General features: G+C 40.1%; 1 protein-coding gene across 1 annotated transcript in view; it reads right to left on the reverse strand.

Moving 5' to 3' along the window:
* The window catches only part of KCNK10 (potassium two pore domain channel subfamily K member 10), a 52,185-nt gene extending 29,136 nt beyond the window's left edge, over positions 1-23,049 (reverse strand). Inside the window, exons 1-2 of the mRNA XM_059474787.1 lie at positions 22,961-23,049; positions 22,047-22,104 (exon numbers count right to left, since the gene is read on the reverse strand). Of these exons, the coding sequence (XP_059330770.1) occupies positions 22,047-22,098 (52 nt within the window). The 5' untranslated portion in view covers positions 22,099-22,104; positions 22,961-23,049. The remainder of the gene's footprint in view (positions 1-22,046; positions 22,105-22,960) is intronic.
* Between the last annotated feature and the right edge of the window lie 297 nt (positions 23,050-23,346).

Here is a 23,346-nt window from a genome sequence, read left to right on the forward strand (position 1 = left end):
CAGTCCTGACTTCCAGCTGGACTTAACAGCCCAACCACTGTGTCAAGCTACCAAGGCAGGTAAATCAAAGCTCAGTCACTTCCAAATACTTCAGGTGTTCCATCATCACACTTCCCCACCCTGTGTTGCTAGTGTTACCAATAGCAAGTTGAGGCCAGGTTCCTCAGCATCCACCGATACAAGGGATTTGAAGATGCTGGATTCATTTTAAACCAAATTCCTGTGTAATCTTACCATGGTGCAGCTGCCACTGGCCTGTTATTTCTTTGAAACTAGATTAATTCTTCGCATATCAGACCTAAATCAGATTACAGTTAAAATACAGCTACTTTAGGTTCATTCTCTGAACTTATTCACAATGTGTCTGTGCTGTTTCACTAAGAAATTAAAGCAGAGAGATTTACAACATCCCATCAGAGTGGCATTGTAACTGCATTCTCTAAAATTTAAACATACAACATGATTATACCTTGATTCTGAGGTGGGCCACAACTCTTTCCCAACAGAAACCATTTTATGATCCTGAATAATTTCAGGACTTGGGCATTTACTAGAGTCGTATTTTCCTGCAAGCAATACAACTCTGAAGCATTGCATGGAGGATAGAGCTTCCAGCTTACTTGATAATCAATAAACTACAGAAATCTATAGTTATACTTACAGTTAATATTTCATTTCATATATGATTTAGAGGTTCCAGACACCAAATAGATTAGAAAGGATCTAGGATCAGGGCAAAAGCCTTTGTGGTTGATTCCTTTTTTGTTTGTTTTGCAACACCCTGTGGCACAGCTGTTCAGTTTGACCATCAAAAGGTATTTATGGTACCCAACACTTATTAACTAGGATGGAGTAATATCAAACTTAAAAGGATATTTTCTCTTACCTCCAGATGTATTTCATGTGACTATTAAGAACTTTATGTGACAATAGGAAGAGGAGTGACAGTATTAGAAAAAAGTCACATTTTTTGTAGAATTTCAGTATATTTATTCTCTAAGTCTCCTGAAAGTATTATTGTAATAAATACAGTGAGTTTCAACAGGAAACACCAGAAAAGTATGCAGAGGAAACATAAAATATTGAGGTTGCATGAAGCAGTTAGAACTACCCTTTCTCCATAGACAAGTATCCTAAACCTGAGTCACAGCATCTCCTTAGTGAACTAAATTTGAGTACTCACAGAAGTGGCTCAGCTGATGTAACTCAGTGTAGCACAGCTTCCATAGATTCCATAAAATTCATACCATTTAATTAGTTAGAGCCCATAACTACTGTGTATATTGTAAACCAACACAAAATCTGCAAGGCTGAGGACTGATTTTTCACACTTCAGATTACTCAGCATCAGGATCCAAGGCTCACATGGCAAGAAGAGAGCAGAGTTCATGTGACAATGCTACGATTTTTTTAAACAGATATCCACCTTACCACAACTGGCATAATCCAGTGTAGAACTGGGTGAGCCTCTTAGTGGCAAGCAGTGCCTGCCTTTAATATAACACAAGGAAGTCAAGAAGACAGAAGCAAAGAGCTGGTACCATTAAAACAGTGTTAGTGAGTTTCCTTTTTCTGTCTGCTAGTAAAAATAGTTTTTCTTATTCAAATAATGTTTCTGGCAACGTGTTAGTAACAGCCTTACAGTAAAATCATGGCCTGTTTGATTCTGTCTTCTAAGGAGAATGTGTTGTACTAATTTAAGAACAAGATGGGAAGTTCACAGTAGAGAACACAAAACGTTCTTATAAATATTTTGTCACTTAAAGAGCTTAGTGGATTACTGTGCTCAGCCTGCTTATCTCTAAAAAGAAGAGAACTGTTTCAGTTTTTCATTTTCTTCTATTAGTAATAGCTATCCTAAGTGAATGTAGAACTGTTGATCCTAAAGTATTTTATGTTATGTAAATGAATTCACAGGAAGACTGTGCTAAAGCAGCTAGTTAAGCAACTGATGTGTAACAGAAATGGTCTTACAAAGCCAATGCACAAAGCACAGCTGCAGTCAATACTGCTGAGATTTTAAGCAGGAGTTAGATATTGGAAGAACACTGTAGATACTCCATCTAGGAGCTATCCCACTCTTTACAAGACAGTGGGGTTAGTTCAGCACTAACTAACTTAGTTAGTTCACATATGTTTGTTAAATCATATCCTACTCTTTGCAAACTAAGTTAGTTAGTTCAGTACATGGTAAGAAGTCATAAATCCTAATTTCTATTTGGAACACTGTCTCTGTGAACCTGAACTCTCACAAAAGTGCTGCCATTTACCTTTAAATCATGTTGTCATCAACTGCAAAAAGATAAAGTAGTGCTTACTTTTCTACAAGCTCCCTGGGAGAGTCCATTTCTGAAAATAAGGGCTACATAAAATTCCAGAAGTTTAACAGGTAGTTTTACTAAAGTGAAAGGATTAACTACACTGGCAATTCAACAATGTGCAGAGGTTTATACCTTAAAGCTTGAAAAATTAAAGGGCTACATAAACTCTTGCATTTGTAAAGATGGTTTACACCACAGTTTAGGACAATCATAGAGCAAAAGAGAAGAGGACATGTTTACAATAAATGCAGAACAATCCCTACTTCATTTGTTCATGTTTTTTCAAAACAAGCTGCTATCAGAACAGGCTTTTCCCCAAACAGAGCCTCATCCATATGTTTGTTAAATCATATCAAAGAAGACTTAATCAGCCCCAGTGAAAGCCATGATAGATATCCATTCATATGCATGCACTATATTAGCTGACAGCTAATCTCATAGGTACAAGAACCCTCAAAGGAGCACTCCAGTGTTTCAAAATAGGCCTTATCCCAGTAAAAGGATGCCAAGGAGCAAAGAAAGGTGTATTCTTGATTTTTTTAATAACCTTCAAAATTAAACAACTGAAGATATTAACGTTACAAGTGAAATTGCAATGTTAGGATCTATGCAGTTGTTCACATCTGAGATCATCACATTACCTGTTCTTCTATTGGCGTACATCATTGCTAGGTCTCACGTGTCAGGAGCTTAAATGCCTCAAATTTCTGCTAAAATTGGTGGCAATTGAGGAAGCAAAACTCTCACTCCTCATCAAGATGAGTACATCTTTACTGGTTAAAGTTGCAGGCAATTCCCTCCTGGGAAGGGCCCAGGGTGCTGACCAGGCCTAGCCCACGGCAGGGCGCACCGGCCCTGAGGCCTGGGGCTCAGCCATCACCGGGGCACCTCCAGCCTGGCACGGCCCTCAGACTGCTGCTCGTCCCGCTCTGCCACCGAAGGGGTGAGGAAATGGACCCCTACATGGTCCAAGGGTGATCAAACAGGACTTCAGGGCCTTCAGACGTTTGGTGAGGCAATCTGGGGTGGGGGTTATGGTCTGCTCTCTAGTTACAGTTGAAGACGGCAACCTGGGAAGAAATGGGCAAACTGAGTCTGGGGCTCCACGGCTGGTGTCATCATCAGAATTTTGGGGGTTTTGGCAATGGAATGGCTCTACACAGCCCCAGGAATGCTGGCATCAGACAGGATTCACCCTTCTCAGTGGTGGAAGAGAGTATTTGCTCAGGAAATAGTGGGGCTCACTGGCAAGGCTTTGCACTAGATGTGAGGGGGTAGAGATGCAATGTGAGGCTTGTCCCTGGCAAACGTGAGAGGATATAAAAATAGACAGATGGAGGGACAGGGTGCTAGGGAGAGCTCTTCGCAGTGACTCTGAACTGTGCCAGCCATCCTGGACCATACCGGCAGTCTGAGGGAGATGAGCCGGGCAGTCCTAAAAGAAGCCACAGGGAAACACCAGGGAAATATCTGAAAGCAATAATTCCTCTAGGAAGGCAGCCTGGCAATCCCCAGGAGCAAGACATTGGACAAGGAAGACAAGAGACTGGTGTAGCTAAGACAGAGTAGGGAACTGCTGGTCGAACTAAAGGTAAGGAGATGAATGCACAGACAGTGGAGACAAGGACACATAACCTGGTAAAAGTACAGAGATGAAGGGATGGGGTAAGGAAGGCTACGGCAAAGCTGAAACCTAACCTCACAAGGGACACCAATAATAACAAGAAGGGCTTCTACCTGTATGTTAACCAGAAAGGGAAAGTCAAACAAGCCCCCTGATAAACAACATTGGCAAACTGGTGACAGCAGATGAAGAGAAAGCTGGGGTACTCAACAACTTTTTTGCCTCAGTCTTCACTGACTTTTGACTGTGAAAATATCAAAATGTGGCATTGCCACAGTGACCTCTGTCCTGGCAACCATCTTACTCAATATGCTAAGAAGATAGAAGATACAAAGAAACCTGGTTTTTGGAGGAGAGCTTCTTAAATAGTTTAAACCAAATAATTTTTTTTAAAATAAACACACCCTTCTCTGTGTTATTGGTGTCACAATTTCTATTGTGAAAAAATGTAAGTCAGGTATAACAGTGTCTTATTTAGTACCTCATTTTCTTTCACATTCCTGTGTTGCACAGGCACACAGCAATGTATGTGCATTTCAATGAGACACTAATGACACATCTAATAAAAATGCTGCTTTCATAGGATTCAACATAGAATTACATAGAGGGCATATGCATTTACACATTCATAAACTCAGGCCCAGGCTTTAAGCTTGAAATATTAGTTGATCAAAAATGAAACTCAACATTTCATCTCCTATTTTAGTGGTGCCATCAAAGGAAGGAAATAAAATAGCTCAAGTAAAAAGGTTTTTTGATGCATGTCTAAGGGTACGTACCAACATTTTTTTCCCAAAATTCTCATAATACAACTGGAGGTTTCTTCAAAGAAAGAAAATTATGCATTCTTCAGACATGCTCATAGCCAAACATCCAAAATTTCCCATGAAGCTTTTCTATGTTTATATTAAACTAGAAATTTAGTTAGAATATAAAATAATCTCATCATGTAGTCCAGTTTCACTGAGAAAATTCAGGAGCAAATAGTCTTCCCTACAGCTTTTACAAGATCCTACATTGGGTCATTGGCACTTCTACATCCTTCCTGTAGCACTACTTAATAAGCCAGCATTCCTTCCTGAACTAATATAGAAATACGATTTTTTTGTCAAGTTATGAAGTTGGAGGACAGAGCACTCATGCACCAAAGCTCAGAAATGTCTGTGAGGTGTTAACAAACTCCACTACAGCTTCCCTGAACTGACCACTAAGAGTAGGTGGATCCACCTTCTTTAGAAGGGACCATAAAGGAGTGGGGGATGAAGGGACCTCACTGACCATAATTATTTTAAAGTCATTTATTTCAATTAAACTGGACAGGGGTTTTTCCTCCCCCAGCTCCTCTTCTGAAATAGCCACACACTGAATTTAAGATTAAAAGACTTCCTGACTGAACAATATAGAAGGCAGGGAAATGAGCAGCCCACCAGTGGATAAAATATTAATCTTTCACTCCAAGGCTCTTGCTCATCTCCAAACAGAAATTCCTGGGGGATGTGGGCATCTAGCATTTGCTTCCAATCTCAAATCTTTCCCACAGACTCCCCAGGTTCTTTCAGATAAGGGCTGCTGGAGTTAGGATAGCAGGGCTGTGCTTGGACATCATAGCAAGTATAAGAAGTATGTTAGAGAAATAGTGGAGGCAATCAGTGTATTAAACTATCACCTATAGGAACATCTCAAGAATATGTCACTTACAGAAAATGCATGCAGATCAGTGAATGAAGGGAATTGGATGGTCTAACAGGAAGCAGGTGAAAGTATTCAAACACTGAAGTTTCTATCCATGTGTTACCAAAAAATTATTAAACCATCAAAATTTTGCATTTTGAAGATATGGTAAATAATTTCCACTACCTGATTTGCTTGTTATTCCACTCCCCCTCATCCCCTATTCATCTTCTGTTGTGTTTTCTAACAGGTTTTGTAGGGACCATCCATTTAACCAGCACAGTGAATGTTGAATTTTTATAACTGGGCATTCAAAAATCTGATACTGGTTTAGAAAGTCTGGCGTTTAGAACAAAATCCCAGTAGAAAATGATCATGTTTGCCTTTGTGTTTGTGCAGCATCTTTGCATGATGTGGGCTAATTAACAGGTGACATTACAGCTGTGATCAAGAAATGGGAGAAGAATCCTGCCTGCAGGCTACGATTACACATATGGGACAGAACACTGGTATCCCTGTGGCAGTTTTTCTGGATTGAGGAATAAGAATAAAAAGAATTGCGTCTGGGGACCATGGGATTCATACTGTCATGGATCAAGAAAACTGTTATCAGTGCTGACATGTTTTACACCAGCTTGGCCCTGGTCCTTCTGCCTATCCCCAAGGCACACAAATTGAGCAGTGGAAGTCATGGCAAGCTTGCCACACAAGGGGAATTTCACCCTACTGCTTCTACAGCCTTTTGCTGAGAACTGCCACTCAAGTAAGGAGCATTACTATTGCATTTACTGTTCATGAAAGCAAAGCTTGACATATTGTTTGTTAGGAAAACACCGAGCATAGAGCTTTTCACTGCAGCAACAGCCCCCTGGGTTAAATCTAACACTGTTTTCCCTGAAGAGGATTCTCTAATGCAGCATTAGTGCTGCTGACTTCAGCAACATCTCAGCTGTCTGCTGCAAATGCAGTCATCAGCAGCAAGGCATTACATGGAGTATGAGAGACAGGTAAAGGCAGAAAGGGCAATGCACATTAAACAAAATAGATTGGATGTGCTGTTAGAAGAAAAGTAGCATTGATTCCTCCCAGTTGCCCCTTTCCCTGAGTGGGGTGGTGAAAAAGGGGGAGTAAGTCAGGTTGCAATTCTGCATAAGGAATAAAGGCACTGTTTTCTTCCTATTATAGGGTAATGTTAGTGAAATAGAATAAAAGTTCATAATAGTAAAAAAAATACTGATTTGTCTCTGATGGGAGAGAAATGTCAGCACTATGTATCAGAGGGAATTGTATCTGGCCATTGTTTTGTCATCCCTGGCAGCAGCTTTGGGAAGTATGTCATACCAAAAGGGTTCTGTAATTTCTGTACCATTTGTCATATATTCCCATCTAGTGCTCAAAATAATGATTCTCGGTAAGCTTACAAAAAAATCTACGTAATGCTGCTGTATCAGTTATAAATGAAACCTACAAATTAATAGCTCTTGCAATACCCCAGCTATTTAATTAATCTGGAACACAGTTGTTATGAGAAAACAAAAAGGCACTGTTTTATAATGTTTTTCATTCTTTTTCATTAGAAAACTATAGTTTAGGCAAAAAAAAAAAAAAAACTAAGCAGCCTAAATTGGAACATGGTAGAAATTAAGAAATCAGTATGTCTGAGCTAAGCTATCTCTTTAGAAAGAGCTTTCCAATGATGAGAGTCTTCACAAAGTGGTGGTGCTGGTGGCACTGTAAATCATCAGAACTAAGGAGAACCTAAGCCTCTTGTCTCTTCCCAAAGAGCTTCTTTAGTGTCAGACAAGAACTTAGCTATGCAGTAAGTAATGAGAATGAATTTTACCTTCCACTGAAGGACAATATCACTCCTATCTGAAACCATTTTTTTCCAAAGAACAAATCTTGAGGGTATCTTCTCCAATTTCCACTGTCCTACTACCAGAACATACTGCTCCTACTTACCTGTGCAGCAAGTGCCTGACAGAAAAAAATACCTGGCTTAGGTGACAAGGTGATGGGAGCAGGGTGGCTACAGTGGTGGTCTCTGTGGAAGGCCTGGGGCTGACCCTTTCTGGACACAGACAGTTCCTACTGATTCCCACAGACCCACAACAAAAAATAGCAGAGCCCATCAGGGAAGCTGGTAGCACTTCTGTGAAAACATACTTTAGAAAAGGAAAACATTGTGCAGACTTTGGAGCGTGAGGAAAAAAGTGTGAGAAAGAATCCTAAAAACACCAAGGTCAGCAAAAGAGAAAGAGGCACTCCAGGAGCTGTAGGAGATCTTTTCCTGCAGCCTGTGAGATTTGGAAGAGATCATGATGGATTTGGTATTTCCCTGGAGCTCATGGAGAGGATCACACCAGAGCAGATATTCACACTGCAGTATGTGGAGGATCCCAGTCCAGGGCAGGTTGATATTTCCTGAAGTGCTGCTATCTGTGGAGAGACCATGCTGGAGGAGGTCTGTCCTAAAGGACTGCAGCCCCACGATATGGACTCATGCAGGAGCAAGGAAAAAGTATAAGGAGAAAGGTGCAGTCTAGAGGGGATGGACCCACCAAAAACCCACACTCCCTATCCCCCCTGCACCATGTGAGGTGGGGAGGATGAAGAACAGTCAGGAACAAAGCAATAAAGTTGCTAGGAAAACGTAAAGCAGGGAAAGGTTATTTTAACCTTTGTCTTTATTTCTTACCACCCAGATCTATTTTAATTAGCTACAAATCAAATAAAGATGAGGACACAAGTCAGACTGTATTGTTCAGCAACGCTTTTCCTCTGAGTCCCACCAGTTACTTGCATATGGATTTTGTGAAAAAGTCGTCAGTCCAAGCACTAAGAACATCAATGTATAGATCAGGATTTAAAGAACAATGATGAACAGGAGTTAGCTACAGAGGGAGCAAACATCCTTCCAACAATAAGGCATTTTTGTCCTTCTCTACTGGAGCTGGGTCAATCTGGAGCAAAAACATTCATTTGTCTTGTTGAGTGGATTGGATTTTTTCACTTTTTATTACCTTTCATTCTAGTTTTCCCTTCTCAAACATAAGCATTTTAGTTCACTCACTTTCTACACACATTTAAGAAAAATGGATGCCAGCAGCATACATTTTCACATAAAGCTAAATGTCAAATTGATTAAATTTTTCATGTTGGCAGGAAGCCCATGCATACGTAACCAATGAGGTACCAATACAATGCGATGCATCTGAAAATCCTAAAAAAGTGTAAGAAAACCTCAGTCTTCTTGTAGATGTTAAATGGCTTGAAATTGGGTGCTGGGTAAACCTGACAGGTTGGATTACTTATTAATCTAGTTGTAATCAGTTTAAAAAGTATGCAAAAGATTTAAAAGTCTATGCAATTATCATTCCCCTGAGCTATGCCATGTCCCTGTGCTTTGTGAGGCTGTTGTAAAACTCTGCTATTCTATAATTTAGCAATTCTGAACCTACTGTCCCTAAAGAGATAGAAAAATGTATGCATCAGCAAATTTAATTTTAGTCAAGAAAGTGTAGTGAGAGAGGAGGGTCTGAATACCATTTTCATGCTTATTCTATTTCTGAAAGACAGTGTCATTTCTAATTGTGAATGTTTTAAAGCACAGAAGAATGCAAGCATCTCACAGGAGCTTTCAAAACAGGGACAGGAAAAACTCACAGTGGCGGTCTAGGAAAATAAGAAGTCTGAAGGGCTAAAATCTAAGTGCCCTTAATCATATAAACACCAGAAAATCTCACTATGCCAATAAGTTTGTTCCTAAATTAGTTTTTGTATACATTCTTATTAATAGTCAATGCAGTCATCTTCTCAACATCCCACATCAATTTCCATTGCAGCTTCCAAAGTATTTGCTTAACATAAATGAAAATGCTGTTTAGATTATATGTAAAAAGGTGAAGTGTAATCTCACAAAAATAAGAAAAATAAGACACTGAGTAACTAAAGAGAGTGATAAATTCTTTCCTAGATCTCTTAAGAACAGCGCAGGAAATAACTGATTAATCTGTACCAAGGAAGTAGGGGAATATATATTAGGAAAAAGTCTAGCTACAAGGAGAGCTAAGCATGGGAACAGCCATCAATATATTGAAATGAGCTTTATTGGAAGTATCTAAGAACAGGGCATAAAATCACCTGCCAGTAACTGTCAGTGTTATTCATGTCCTGCATATCCCTGTGAATCCAAGAAGAAAAGCTACCAGTGAAGGGTAACAGAGAAAAACAGGCTAATATTTTCATATTCAACATCCAGAATCTGTTAAAACCCCCCAACTACTGAAACGTTAAAGGTATATTAAAAATAAATAAATAAAAATAATTCATCTTTTCAATCATCTCAACTCCTAGCAGGAAAATGCTCTTGAAATCCTTTTCCTCCCCTTCAATGTAAGATAGTCAATCACACCTCAACATTCCTTTTTGTATCAGTTGTGCCAAATCTCATAGCATTTCACAAATAATAGATAAACCCCTGTGACACTGAAAAGAAACAACACTGTGTGCCTCACATAAACACTGCCACTGAGAACTCAGCAAATTAATTAAATTCAAGAGTTATTTCAAAAGCTGATTAAACAAGCTGTTTTTCATATGTGCATCAAGAAGGTACAACAATTTTTCATCAATGTATTAGCAAATTTTTTAAGTTCTTTTAGCGGATGTCCTCTTTTCCACTATGCATTACAGAATGCCGTTCTATCTGTTACAAAATTAATGGACAGCCATAAACCAGATTATTTCTTTTGTTGGTTATATGATGACCACATGTAAGCTGCTCTAGATGATTATTTACAAGAACTTCCAGATTCTGAACCAGCCTCTCCTCTGTCAGAACTGCAGTCTGAGCGTGCTCGTGAACTGAAAACAGAGTGCCCAAGAGTTAGTCTCTGCAAACACAGCCTTAGAGCTCCTGCTACTGAGGCTATGCAAATGTCAGGGAAACAACAGGAAGCCCTAGGCTGGCTTGAGCAGGTATCTGCCAGGACTTATCCACTGACATTAAAAAAAAATCTGCAAAAGTCATGGTCATGGGATACTTTCCCCTCCCTCCTCCCTCTCCCAGGCACTGCACTATTCTAACGCATACGTGACAGCTCACTGGTCAAAAGAATGGATGTGCTAAGGCAGGACATGAACTCCAGGAATAGCTGAAAGCATCAGAGTTTTTTCTCATTTGGCTTCAGGACAGCAGTCCTCAGGGGGATCCTAGCTAGCACTGGCATTTGCAGGAAGATGCACTGCTGCTGACACCATTTGTAGCACTACTTACAGAGCTGCCAAGTCCAGACGAATACTTGATAGAGGTTTGTCTTGTGCTGGATTGTACACTCACTGCTGGAGGGCTGTTTGGATTTTGTCTCCCTTGCTTTTGCCTTCTCTCTCTCCTGACCTCTCTTCTACCCTGCCCTGCTTCAAATCCATCCATCTGCTCTTGTCCCTCACTTCTTTCCAACTGTGCTGGCAGCGTGGGAGGTAGCACACCCCTACCTCCCTGTTCAGTTCCTCTTCTCAGCACTACCCTTCCCACAGCCCCCAACACCTGAGCCCATGTCCATGTGTGACAATGAACTTCAGGAGAATGAAAAATTGAGCATAAGAGCATTACAGTGAGGAACAGGAAGTGCTGAGGGGAGATTAGAAGTGATTGACAGGGCAAGTCCCAAATATGGAACCATCCTGCTTCAAGATTGGTGACTGTGTTTGTTCCAACACACTCATTGGCAGCAGAGCTATTATCAGCTTTATGAGGCTATTTATAGAGAAACTGAATACAGAGAAACCCATGAAAAATTCTCACCTTTCTCTTCTTGAAATAAGACTAAAACCAATAGATCATGCTAAAACTTGTTTCCCTAGCAATAGATTGGTAATTCTTGCTCCTGCTAAAATTGAGTGTTCTAGTTCACGCAGGTCTCTGCTCTGCCAAACAGGAAGCAAGTGCTTTTGGCTCAAGATCTTGAGGTGTAGAGATGACTTTATGAAAAAGAGTTCCTGTTAAAAGAAATTACTATACCATTGTTTTTCCTCACTAGGTAACATATAGAAAAACTGATTTTTTGTCAGTATGGTACAAGCACCAAAGAATAAACAGCTGCTCTCTGGCTCTCTGCAGATTTCACCCTTCAGTGAACAACAGACAGATTGAATATGATGCTGCTATTTATCCATAAACTTCTTTTTACAGCCTAAACCAAAATTTCTCATTACACCATTATGTGCTTTGTATGAAACAAGTTGTTTAGTTTTCCTCAATAGGAAGTGTCCCAGGATTCCAGCAACATTTAGGAAGAGTCTGAATCTCCCATCACAGGTTTTCAGTGTGTTCCTTTCAAAGTACTCACAGGATGATCTAGGGTCAGGGATTTTGCTGGAATCTTCCAAATATTCTGTCTCACAGAGTCAGAAAAGAAATTCAGCCAATGGTCTCATGGCCAGACCAGATAGTCAAGGAAACCTAAGTCTTGGAATTTAGCATAAGAAGGCCTGTGTACAAAGGGAGGGACTTTCTTGTTAAAAGAAACTTAGGGGTAAAACAATCAAGTGTCAGAGACAAGAAGCAAAGATTCGTGCTGGCCTTCCTAGAAAGAAGCTATCTAAACTATCTACATTGAAATATGATTAACACTGGCTGTCTGCCAGAGGTACAGCCTTACAGTGGAGTGAAGGAATTTATTTATCATCTCAGTCATGAGAAGAGGACTTTAGCAGCATCCCTGACTGGACATCAGGCTAGTGGCATGTCCCCCAGTCTGACTATTGCATAGGAACTATAGAAAAATACTTCCAATTCAAGCAAACCTCATTAGCATTTCAATTAAGTGATAATTTCTCAAATTTTCTGTGCAACACCAATAAAAGTGAATCTTTCCATGTGGAAATGGTCTGAAATCTTAGTTAACTGAAGTTATACTATTTGCATAACCTGAGGATTCAATCTCTTTTGTGGTGGTAAGTTCTTAGATACATTAATACTCTTAGTTAAAGTGAATGAAAGCTTCCCAATACTTTAAAAACCTATTCTGGAACAGGATGAAGAATACATATAAAATAGATGGGACAAGATTAATCTGTGCCAAAAACATTTTTCACAAGGAATAAAAAGTTGCTGCTTGAAACATATTTATTCAGCATAGGCATTTTTATATCCTTTTATAGGCATTTTTATATCCTTTTATTCTATATTCTTTATAATACACACATTTTTCTTTTACACTTTCAGTGTATTAGTCAACAGAAGCAACCCTTGTCTCATTTCTTTGCTTGTCTGTAACTTGGATTACATGCCAATAATCTGTCAATACAGATGTGGTCAAATCGATCAGTGCAGCCCAGAGAGAATCTGCTGACCCTAAACCAGACATTAACTGAAAATTCTCATGGCTCCAATAACCAGATTTGCCTGTAGCTCCCTAAATCATAGAAGGTCCTTAGAAACTTAGAATACCCTAGAATTTCAGATACCTACTTATATGTAGCTGTTTTATTCTCCAACTAAGTCACACTCAAATGGTGTAATTCAGTTGCCTATACGACAACCAAGTGTGAGGTTATGGGATAATCTAACTGGCCTTAAGCTGTGCTCCAGAAGGGCAGAAGTCTATTATCTACCCTTATGTCTATTATCACGTATACCAGGCCTATACAAATATGTCAGCTACCTTAAAGCCCCTTAAATATGAGCAGATGCCTATTTCTAGAAAACTGAATCAAGAAAAAAATGTCTGGTAGCAATGAAAAATTCAGGTCACAAGTCACATGTCAGCTCATCATTGTAACCCAATAAACAGACTCTATTTCCTATGAAGACAAATCGGGCTGTAGGATCATGAAGAGGTGACTCTGAGGTGGTTTCTGCAGTTGTCATGATTGCTGCTACTCAAGGCCTCTCTGCCCAATGCTTTCCTGTGCAATCCAAACTTAGCAATGTTAACATTTAAGTGATCAGTGATAGATCTGGGTTAACCTAGAAGAACATCTTTGAGATATTCCTGCTGCTTCCTTCATTTCAGCTCGGAGCTTCTGCAGTACCATCTTTCATAATTCTTTCAATCAATGAGGTCTTTCACACACAGTAGTTAGTGACTGTCTTTTGTTTCTCTAAGATGAAAAGCTTAAATTTGAGAGGTTAAAAGCCCTGGACAAGCTGCCAGTATGTATTTTCTGTTTTCAAATCACACTAATATTATTATATTGCAGTATCAAGTAGGAAATCATTCAAACACCCTTCAACAACATATCACTGAATCTTCAAAAACTCAGTGGCACAAGTTGAAGTTGCCAAAATCCAAAATTCTAATCCAGTAAAGTCAGTGGCATGTTGTTTTTTCTTCCCAGGGAAGAAAAGATGAGTCAGTCCTGGTGAAATATGAACATATGGCTCTAACAAACCTAGGTACTCAAAGCCTGGTGCTTAAGGCACTGTGATGATCCTGTAGGACAGCGATACCATAATAACTTGTATTGCTTTCCAAGAAGATTTTTTAGGGTGTTGTTTTTTGTCATCCTCTGCTAGCAAAACAGTCTATTGTCTTCAGCAAAAAAAGTATCACACATTCTTGCATAATACACAGATTACTAGAAAAAGAACTGAGGCAATTTAAAGTTCTATTAAATGCATCCATTTGGGGACAAAATAGAGGAACAAAAGGAAGACACATTAAGCATGTTTCTCCAATGAAAGACTAGTGAAATAAACAGATCATCATTTAAGACAGATACTTAATTCATGAGCTAAAAATATTTTGTAATATGTCCATGAGATTATTTGTAATGTGATTTAGTTTGAGTCACAGAAGAGCTTGATACATGTCTGTGGCACCAATAGAGAACACAAAGATATTTCAGGGATTTTTAAAATATGAACTATGATATATGCTTACTTCTAAAAGTCAGAAATAACATGTGCTTCAAAACAGCGAATTCTAGTTGAAAGCAGACAAACTCATCTTTATGTCTACACATTTATTTTCTTTTCACTGCATTTTCAGCCTTACCACAGATACACTCTGTTCATTCAGCATTTTCTGCACTTCTGTCAGCAGATTTGACCCTGTCACACTTTGAACCCACTCTTTTGTAATCCATATTTCCTGAAGCAACTTATTTTGTCTCTCCCTGTTAGGTCTTTATATCTTTTCAAATACCTTCTAAAATTTCAAATAGTAAACTCTCACAAAATGCTGGAAATAAGTAAGTCTAGATTTCACAAAAGAAATTGAACCACACCCAGATTTTACAACAGATTACTAGTCCTTTTCAGGACTCCAGATCCTAAGTGCAGCATATTTCAATCCCTTTCATATATGCTATATCTCACACCTCTTGTCACAACTCCAGTTTCCAGCAGGATGTTTCCTTTACATTTTAAAAGCATAAAAATAAAACTAAGCCAGGCTTGTGCATTCTCTTCCATCTTTTTATTCTCTCATATAGATTTTGATAACATATTCTATCACCCTACTAGCTTTTATTTCAACTTCCAACACCATGATATACCCACATTGAAATTTCTACCCTAACCTCAAAATTGCACCAATGTTCTCCTATGCTCATCATATTTTAGGACAACTGGATAACACATATTAACACATGTACTTGAGACATTTTGCCAATAGTAAGATTTGTAATAGCATATGGATTGATTAGCAATTAAAGAAAAAGATGATATCTGAATTATTGGTTTCATCATTCCCAAACCAAGGAAACAGTCCTTAAGTTCTGTGACTCACTAATGTCATAACAGATACATAGTTCAGTTTTGAAGTATATTTTTGTTTGAATATTCTGAGTTGATATTTGATTGTGAGAAAAGCAGTCCAGAAAGTAAGCTTGGAGAATAATAGTGATCCACGGACTAAAAAGGATTGGGAGTACCACAGTGAAGTACAAGGGTGTAGGATATATGCTGTTCTCACCTGTTATTTTATCTCATTGGGGTAACCAGTGAGAACTGCATGGCACATCATTTATGAAAGTCAGCACGTTCATCTTAGAGCAGGTTTCCCATTACATAATAGACAAACTACAGAAGTATTACCAATGTCTCAGGAACTGGGATATAAGCAGCCTCTGTTTGACAAAGGCCAGGTCCCAGGATGTTTTTAACTCCTACAGAAAACAAAGAACAGAAATATTCCTATGAAAAAGGTATTTTTAAAGGTATTATTTAGCCTTTTGCTGAATGTCACTTCTTTTACCTAAAACTTCTATATAAAAAACAGACACCTATTCAGCATTCATATTCTCTGCTTTGGCCTTTGCTATTACATTGAGATTATTATAAAATAAAGGTTAGGCCCTTGCATCACACTGAGGTCTTTAATAATCAACCTTGAATACTAGTGTGTTGCTTATCCCTTTCTTATATTGACCTCTTCATTTTTCCCTTCCCATTTCTGCACTCCAGGTGCTTATCCTATTTAGAGCACAAAATCTAGGGCCTCTGTTTTCCCAGTAATTCCAGGCACTCCCTTACTCTTAGTAGCCTGCAGCAACAACACAGTTCTTTAAAAATGAAAAATTGCATTTTGCTCACACTGAAGTGAGCGGTAGAAGTCCTAGCTCTGGATAAAATAAGGAGGGTAAGAATTAAACTGTATCGCCATCTATATGCACTCTTCTGTCTGAAGCTGATATAGTCCACACACTAGCTACATAAATCCACATAAATGCCAAAAGCTGAACCAAAACCTGCCCAATTACAACTGGTATCATATATCTTCATCCTAAGAGCAAACTCCATCACTTCAGGTAGCATCAGTTTTTTCAAGAGTTGCCCAAGGGACTTTTCTGTCCAAAAGCCATTAACAGATTACTCTTGTACGTACACAGCAAAAAAGAGCATTGGTATTCTTCACTGAAATCAAAAGCCTGTCCTAACCTCTCCCACTGATGACAACTCTATTGCTCTTCCTATCTTAGACTTACAGCTTCCTATGGCATTTGATTTTTTCATTCCCTTTTCCTCACACTACAGATGACGTCTCAATGATACCCTACCCTCCATATTTCTTACCTTGACTAGAGTTCAGTCTTTCTTCACTACTCTGAGAAAGCTACTGTCAAGTCTTTTGCTCTGTCACTTTCTTACTACTAATTTAACTTTTCTGAATCCTTCATTTTACCATTACCAGGGCACCCTAAAGACAACAATGAGAAAACTAATAGCTGTCTGCTGTCTTTCTTTCTCTCCTCATAATTAAATTGTATCTTTCTATCTTACACTGGCATCCACAGTACTCATCCATCTTCTCGGCAGGTTCCACATAGCCTTCAGTAAAGTTCTGATTTTTTTATTCTCTTCTATTTTTCCAAACTCTTCAAATTTTCCACCTTACTGTATTTGGCACTATTGTGCCTACACCTTGCACTTCCAGGTGTCCTCCTTTTTGTCCAGTTTATATCCTCCTTCAGATATCTCATTTAAATAAACTCCCTGCAGTGTTCTACAATCCACACTTACCAGGCACAGCAGTCCCAGTCTATCAGATGGGGGGGTAAGTAGCCAGTATGACTTTGTGGCACAATTAGCACAGGGTCAGGACCCTCTGACCATGGGTCATTAGCAGGGATCAGACCTAATTTTTCATACATTACATCTTCCCAGAACAGCCTTCATCTACTGAGCTAGTAACAAGAAACTTGCTAGTGCAGAAGGATATTGTCTAACTCACAGTTGCATTCTACTCCTTTTTACATCTCTCCTTGAAAACAGAGGACAAAAACAAGCACCTTTATTCTACTCATCTCTGCCTTTCTAATCAACTTTACTTTCTTCATTGGTCCCTTCAAACAAAAGAACAGAAAAAGCAGGTACTGCAGCAATTTGTAACACTTCACCAGCAGCATCAATTTAATTTGTACTGAGTATGGATGTTGAAGATTTTTCAAACAGTCATCAAGGGATGGTCCAATCTTGATACCTGATACCTGCATGAAGGCATTTGAGACTCAGCTCATTGTCCCACACATAGGTGTCCTTTGCTACTTGAGGTGAATCAGATCTGAGAAATCCCAAGATCGACCTATGGAAGATTTGAGCTTCTCTGAAGCAGCAGCTGGGGAATATCAAAGGTATTTTGGTACTTCTAATGGGGCATAAATGATACTAGTTTCCTCTAGTTGTAAAGTGCAGAGACAACCTTATTTCTTAATTGATGTGATCTGTGTATGATGACAGGCTGTTTTGCTCCCTCCTAATTGTTTTAGCATTTAATTGCAATGCATAAGCTCTTCTTTCAATAGCAGATTTTAGATTGCTCCAAACAAGTTAATTATATTTCACAACACCCTTGTGCATTAGGGATGTATTAATATTCCTGTTTTCCAGTCTAGGAAAAAGGGAAGACAAGAAAGGGTAAGTGGCTTCCTGAAGGTTAAACAGTAAGTCAGTAGCAAAATTTGAAGAGGAACTCCAGACTCTCAACCACAGTTTTTATTTCCCACAGACCATTAACTCCCATGCTAAATATAAGGATGGTAATAAATACATGATTGTAGAGTTTCAAACTGCAAACAGTGCATTTGTGAAAGGATGCAGGAACTTGAATGCAAACTTCAGAGTTCCAAAACTTTAGTGTTGAGGTGAACATTGAGCTGGATATCCAAAAAGCTCTGACAATCCATATCACTACAATGAGAGCAGAAACTGCAGGCACAAAGGAACAAACAAGACTCAATTCCATTTGCTCCCTGCTATGAGAATCACAAGACATCCTTCCCTTGAAAAAGACATCTCATCCTCACCCTAAAAGATAGTCACACTTGGGGATAATTTCTAAGCATATTTGAAGCTGTCTCATCTATATTTTTTTCCTACAAAGAAACACCAATTTTAAGCAGATAATTTTCAGGGGGAAAAAAATTTATATTTCTGTAACATCCAGCTGTCTCAGACAGGATGAGGGACACACTTTGTTTTAGGTACTATATAAAAATACATGTGCGAAGACATGAGCTAATTCAAGCACAGAAAACAGGTGGGTATAACAAACATCAGGAGGATTGCAAGAAAGGAGAGATATGAACAACAATTATGAGAACTGAAGTCTTCATATGCTGCTATAAATCCAATCTTATATTCTGGAAAGTATAGATGAGATTTGCACCAAATGTGAGAAGTGACAATAAGATATTGGCAGATCAAATGTTTTCTGATTGAGTACATACATGCTGATTCCACCAGTAACACAAAATAGCAAGCTTGTTTTTTAAAATGTAAGACTAGGTACTGTGATAACATTTATTCCTACTCAACATGTCCAGTGCTCCCTAAAACATTCTTGAAGTACCTGCTTGGGGTTTTTTTAGTCATTTCTTAACCTATTCATTCACTGAATATGAATTACATGGATTTTAATCAATATATATCAAATTCTAGGGCATATTTCACATTGGATTGTTGAGGCCAAGTCCCAATGATTTTTGTGATTTAGTTTGATCTGTTTGTTAAAGGGTTCATATAGTTTGATTGCCTGATTTAGTATGAGGACTTCACTGTAGGAATCCAGATTTAACACTTCCAGATTTATGAAATATTTGATTTATATATAAAACACACTCAGCATTTACATGCAACACAGAGATATACTTTATGGCCAAGACACATGAAGTTAATACACAATATGATAAAGTCACAGTTTCATCTCCAAGCCCTGCTTGGACCAGTTTAATGGCTAAGAGATCAGTGTCCCATCAGCTGTATGTCAGACCATTCTTCATGTCAATTATATTCTTTTAAACACCTTCTCTCCACTCTCCAAGTCTTTGTTGACTTTGTGGCCAACAATGTCTTCCTATGGTATATTGATCTTTGATCTGATACAAACTGAGAATACCAGTTCTATGCCAGAAGACAGTCACCAGCAAAACCTAATCTATTTATCTATGTAAATATTTATAGTTCAGTCAGCACTATGGCGTTGAGCATTAATTCATTTCAATTACTATCATTCTGACCTGGGTTCAAACCAGCAATATCATCAATTCTAAGCCAGCCACATCTCCAAAGAAAGAATCCCAACGTTTAGAAATGTGGATAGTTTCTAGAAAATATTGCCTGCAATAATCAGGTCTAAACAGTCTTTGAGATGCCATAGCCCTCACTTATGCCCTTGCTATCTTGCTTGCCAGGAGCATCAGTTGATCCAAATACTGTTAGCACAAGTTATCAAAGAGTTACCAGACAAAAGTATGGAAACTGCATGTTCTCTGGCTGACAAACAGAACAGGGCACTGTTATAAAATAAGCTCTGAAATGAGCCTGGTATTAGTACATGAGCTGTGCTCTAATACTTAGGGCTCTTTGCATCCCTTCACCCCCAACTTTCTACACATTGATTGTTGTATCTGAGGAAAGCTACTTCAGCTCTTAATTCCAGAGATACCACACAGGATGCAAACCATAACATCATTCTTGTATGTGCAGAAAACAGACTATAATTGTGATTGTAAATCAAATTCATTTTAGAGTTTTTACTTATTTCACATAGATCATTGGTAACATTTATATCTACGTAAATATATTTTTGTTTCAAAAACAACAGAATTCTGATCTACATTGTCTTCTACACTCATAATTCTTCAGTGGGACTATGTGAGTACAATGTCACTGCACTGTTCCTCTGTTGGTTAAAGGATTGGGACTTTGACAGCTTTTTCTTGCCAAATTGCCTTTTTTCTATTACGCCAAATCTTATCTACTTTCTCTGAGTCTCTTGGAGAATTAGAAAATAACTTCTTTTGCTTCCTTCTTAGCAATACATCAGCATCCTTCCTGTCTACCTAACAAAGTCAATACACTGAGGGGAAATAACTGGTAGGATTCTGAAGTTTTTAGCGGGTGGAGTGGAAACCTGCTGGGTTTGGGTCTTTTAACTGCTACAGTACTCTGATTTTATCACATCAGTAAATTGTGGCCAACCACCTGTTGGATCCATATGCTTTAAAGCTGATTGCCAAGCAAAAAGCTGCACACAGAATGCCATCATACATCCTCCTATGCGCCTTGTCAGAGAAAAGAAGGAAAAAGATTTTTTCATTAAAAGACATTTTGCAATTCATAAAATGGATTTAAATTAAGCTGCAGCAAACACACATTTAGAAAAGCACCTGGGTAGACCAAGTTTTCACCACAAAGAATTTAGACCCTAGCATAAGGAATATATTGTTATTTAAATAATCAAATCTCTGTTAGCACTAATACCCATGTGTTCATTAGAAAGATGAGGGCGGAGGAGGCTGATGTATAGATTTCAGCCTTCACCTAATTAAAGAAATACTAAGGCTTAAAGTAAACCTGAATTGTGTGTACAGCAGATTGTTCTGCTGTATTCATTCTATAACATGAGAAACTGTTTCTAATGTTTCATTTTGTAAATGTGATGGCATGGAGGATGACAGGCAAATTGACCACTAAAACCAAACCTGTGGAATAAAGAGGAGTAATCAAAGCCCATGTTATCACTTCATAATTCCTGCAAGCACTGCTGTACAGCAACTGGCTGCCAGCAGTTCTGCTGCAAACCTGAGCAATGGCTTCAAGTTGTTCTACTCCTGTACCAATGCACAGAAATATGACACACCAGCGTACAAATTACCAAAAGAGTTTTTTCAGTCACTTCTGTAGGATGCAGATGAACCTCCTCCCCATGTCAGGCAAGGAGAGTATTTGACTATGGTTTATTTTTAAATACTACTTGGATCATCTTATTGAAAACCACTGCACTGGCGTAAATCTCATTCCACCATCACACAAACACATTTCCTAAGATTGAGTCCAAACGTACCAATGTAGTTAATCAAACTGTCCACTTGGGCTGATCAGCTGTTAATAGGACACAGTAAAGAGTGTAAAGGTCCCTTTGGGCTCCCTTATTTAATGTGTCATTTTATACCATTTAGACTAAAGCTCTGTCCACACTAAAGGTGATATTGCTGCGGCATTCTGCTCCTGCCAACTAACACATGCCATCGAGGAGCCCTGAACAAGCACTCACATCTGTGTCCACTCCTGTACCACCCATTTAGCAGAGACAATGATCACTAGAAACAACAAAGGAGCCACTGATAAAACAAACAATGCTGTGAGCCAGAGATCACTGACATGCCAGCCAAGTTTGCCTTGAAAATACTCAAGAAAAAGGGAGAGGGCGAGGCAAGAGAGATATCAAATATAAAACTGTAAAACTTATATCTAGAAGAGGTTTTAGCCATGCAGCCACCCAACCCGACATCTCAGCAGCATTTTCTAATGCACTGCTATAGAACTGAGCAAGAAAGACTGAGCAGAGCTCATGGAAAGCAGACAAACATCCAACACCTCCTCCCATTTGGAATCACATAGTCTGCTACGAGTCAATAGACACAAGCAATAATAATAATTGTTATTACAGGAGTAATGATAGTAATAGAGAATCACCAACCTTGAGGATCCCAGTTCACCTGTTTTCTTGGCGTCTCAATTGGAAATTTCATCGCTTCCTTTTTGCAAACGGAGTAAAAAGAATTAAATAAATTCCCAACCTTCCTGTCTGATGCTGCAGTCAAACAAATTAATTTCAAATTATAGGGAGCCTGCGCTGTTTGACAGAGGGAAACTGGTGGTTGCCAAGGAAAGAAATACACAAATAAATCGAAGAAGGTGGGGAGGGGCGGGCAGGGGAGTGGAGTGGAGGGGTTTGCAGGCACCCCAGCACAGAGAGGCGTATAAGGGATGGACTGAGGACAGGAGAGAATCTGGAGGAGCGGGAACGGAGCAGACTGAGGTAGGCAGCGGGCCCAGGGCGCTGCTGGCTCCTGGGGAGGCTCCCGCAGCTGTTTCGCCCCGTCCACCTGCAGATGTCAGGGTGGCGGGGTCCCCGCTGCAGCGCGGCCCCTCTGCTGCGCCCACCCGAGGGGGACCCGGGCTGGAGACAACGCAGGCTTGCAGGGATCGGGGACTCGTCCAGCCCCCCACGCCCCAGAGACACCTCCCACACGTGCACAAGCTCCCTGGCCCCAGCCATCCCCCAAAAATGAGCGCACCTCGGTTCAGCCCCGGGCTCTAGAGGGGTAGCAAAAGTCAGCCATGGGGCGGGAGCCGCAGCAGCGCGGCTGGGGCGAGGCAGGGGCGAGGCCGGGACCACCCCGGCTCAATGCAGCAGCAGCTTGGCTCGCCCAGGAGAGCCGGAGCAGGAAGAAGAGAAGGAGGAGGAGGGAGCCACCCTACAGCTTTGGAGGGAATTCACGGAGCCCCTCTTTGCGCTGGCATAAAAAGGGGGTGGGGAGAGTCCGCGAGTCCCTTTGTAAGAGGCAGTGCGGGTGCCTAGGGAGGGGGCAGGCTCCGGCTGGTACTCACGAGGAATCCTTCCCGGGAGGGGAATGCAGCCTTGTTTGGCGGAGTTTGCAGCCGGAGACACGCTCGGATAAGCTACGAGCAGCAGTAGCGGCGGCGGCAGCACATGGCAGGAGTACGGCAGCATCCAGAGGCTCTGCAGCGCAGGGGGAGGGGAAGGGCAGGGGATCGCCCGCAGCCTCTGGGGACCAAGACACGGTACCCCGAAAGCCAGGGGACCCCTGCACCCTTTCTGTCCCCGACCCGCACTGTGGACAGGGACAGACACTTGGCGTCAAGGCAGTGCCTGGCACAGCGGGGCTGAGAGATGCGGCCAGGCTGCAGGGAGGGGGCAGGAGGCTGGATGTTCCTCGAAGCTGCCCTAAGCTGTCAGGGGCCTTCGGGGAAAC

The sequence above is a fragment of the Ammospiza nelsoni genome, chromosome 6, assembly GCF_027579445.1.
Source record: "Ammospiza nelsoni isolate bAmmNel1 chromosome 6, bAmmNel1.pri, whole genome shotgun sequence".
NCBI classification, from domain to species: domain Eukaryota; kingdom Metazoa; phylum Chordata; class Aves; order Passeriformes; family Passerellidae; genus Ammospiza; species Ammospiza nelsoni.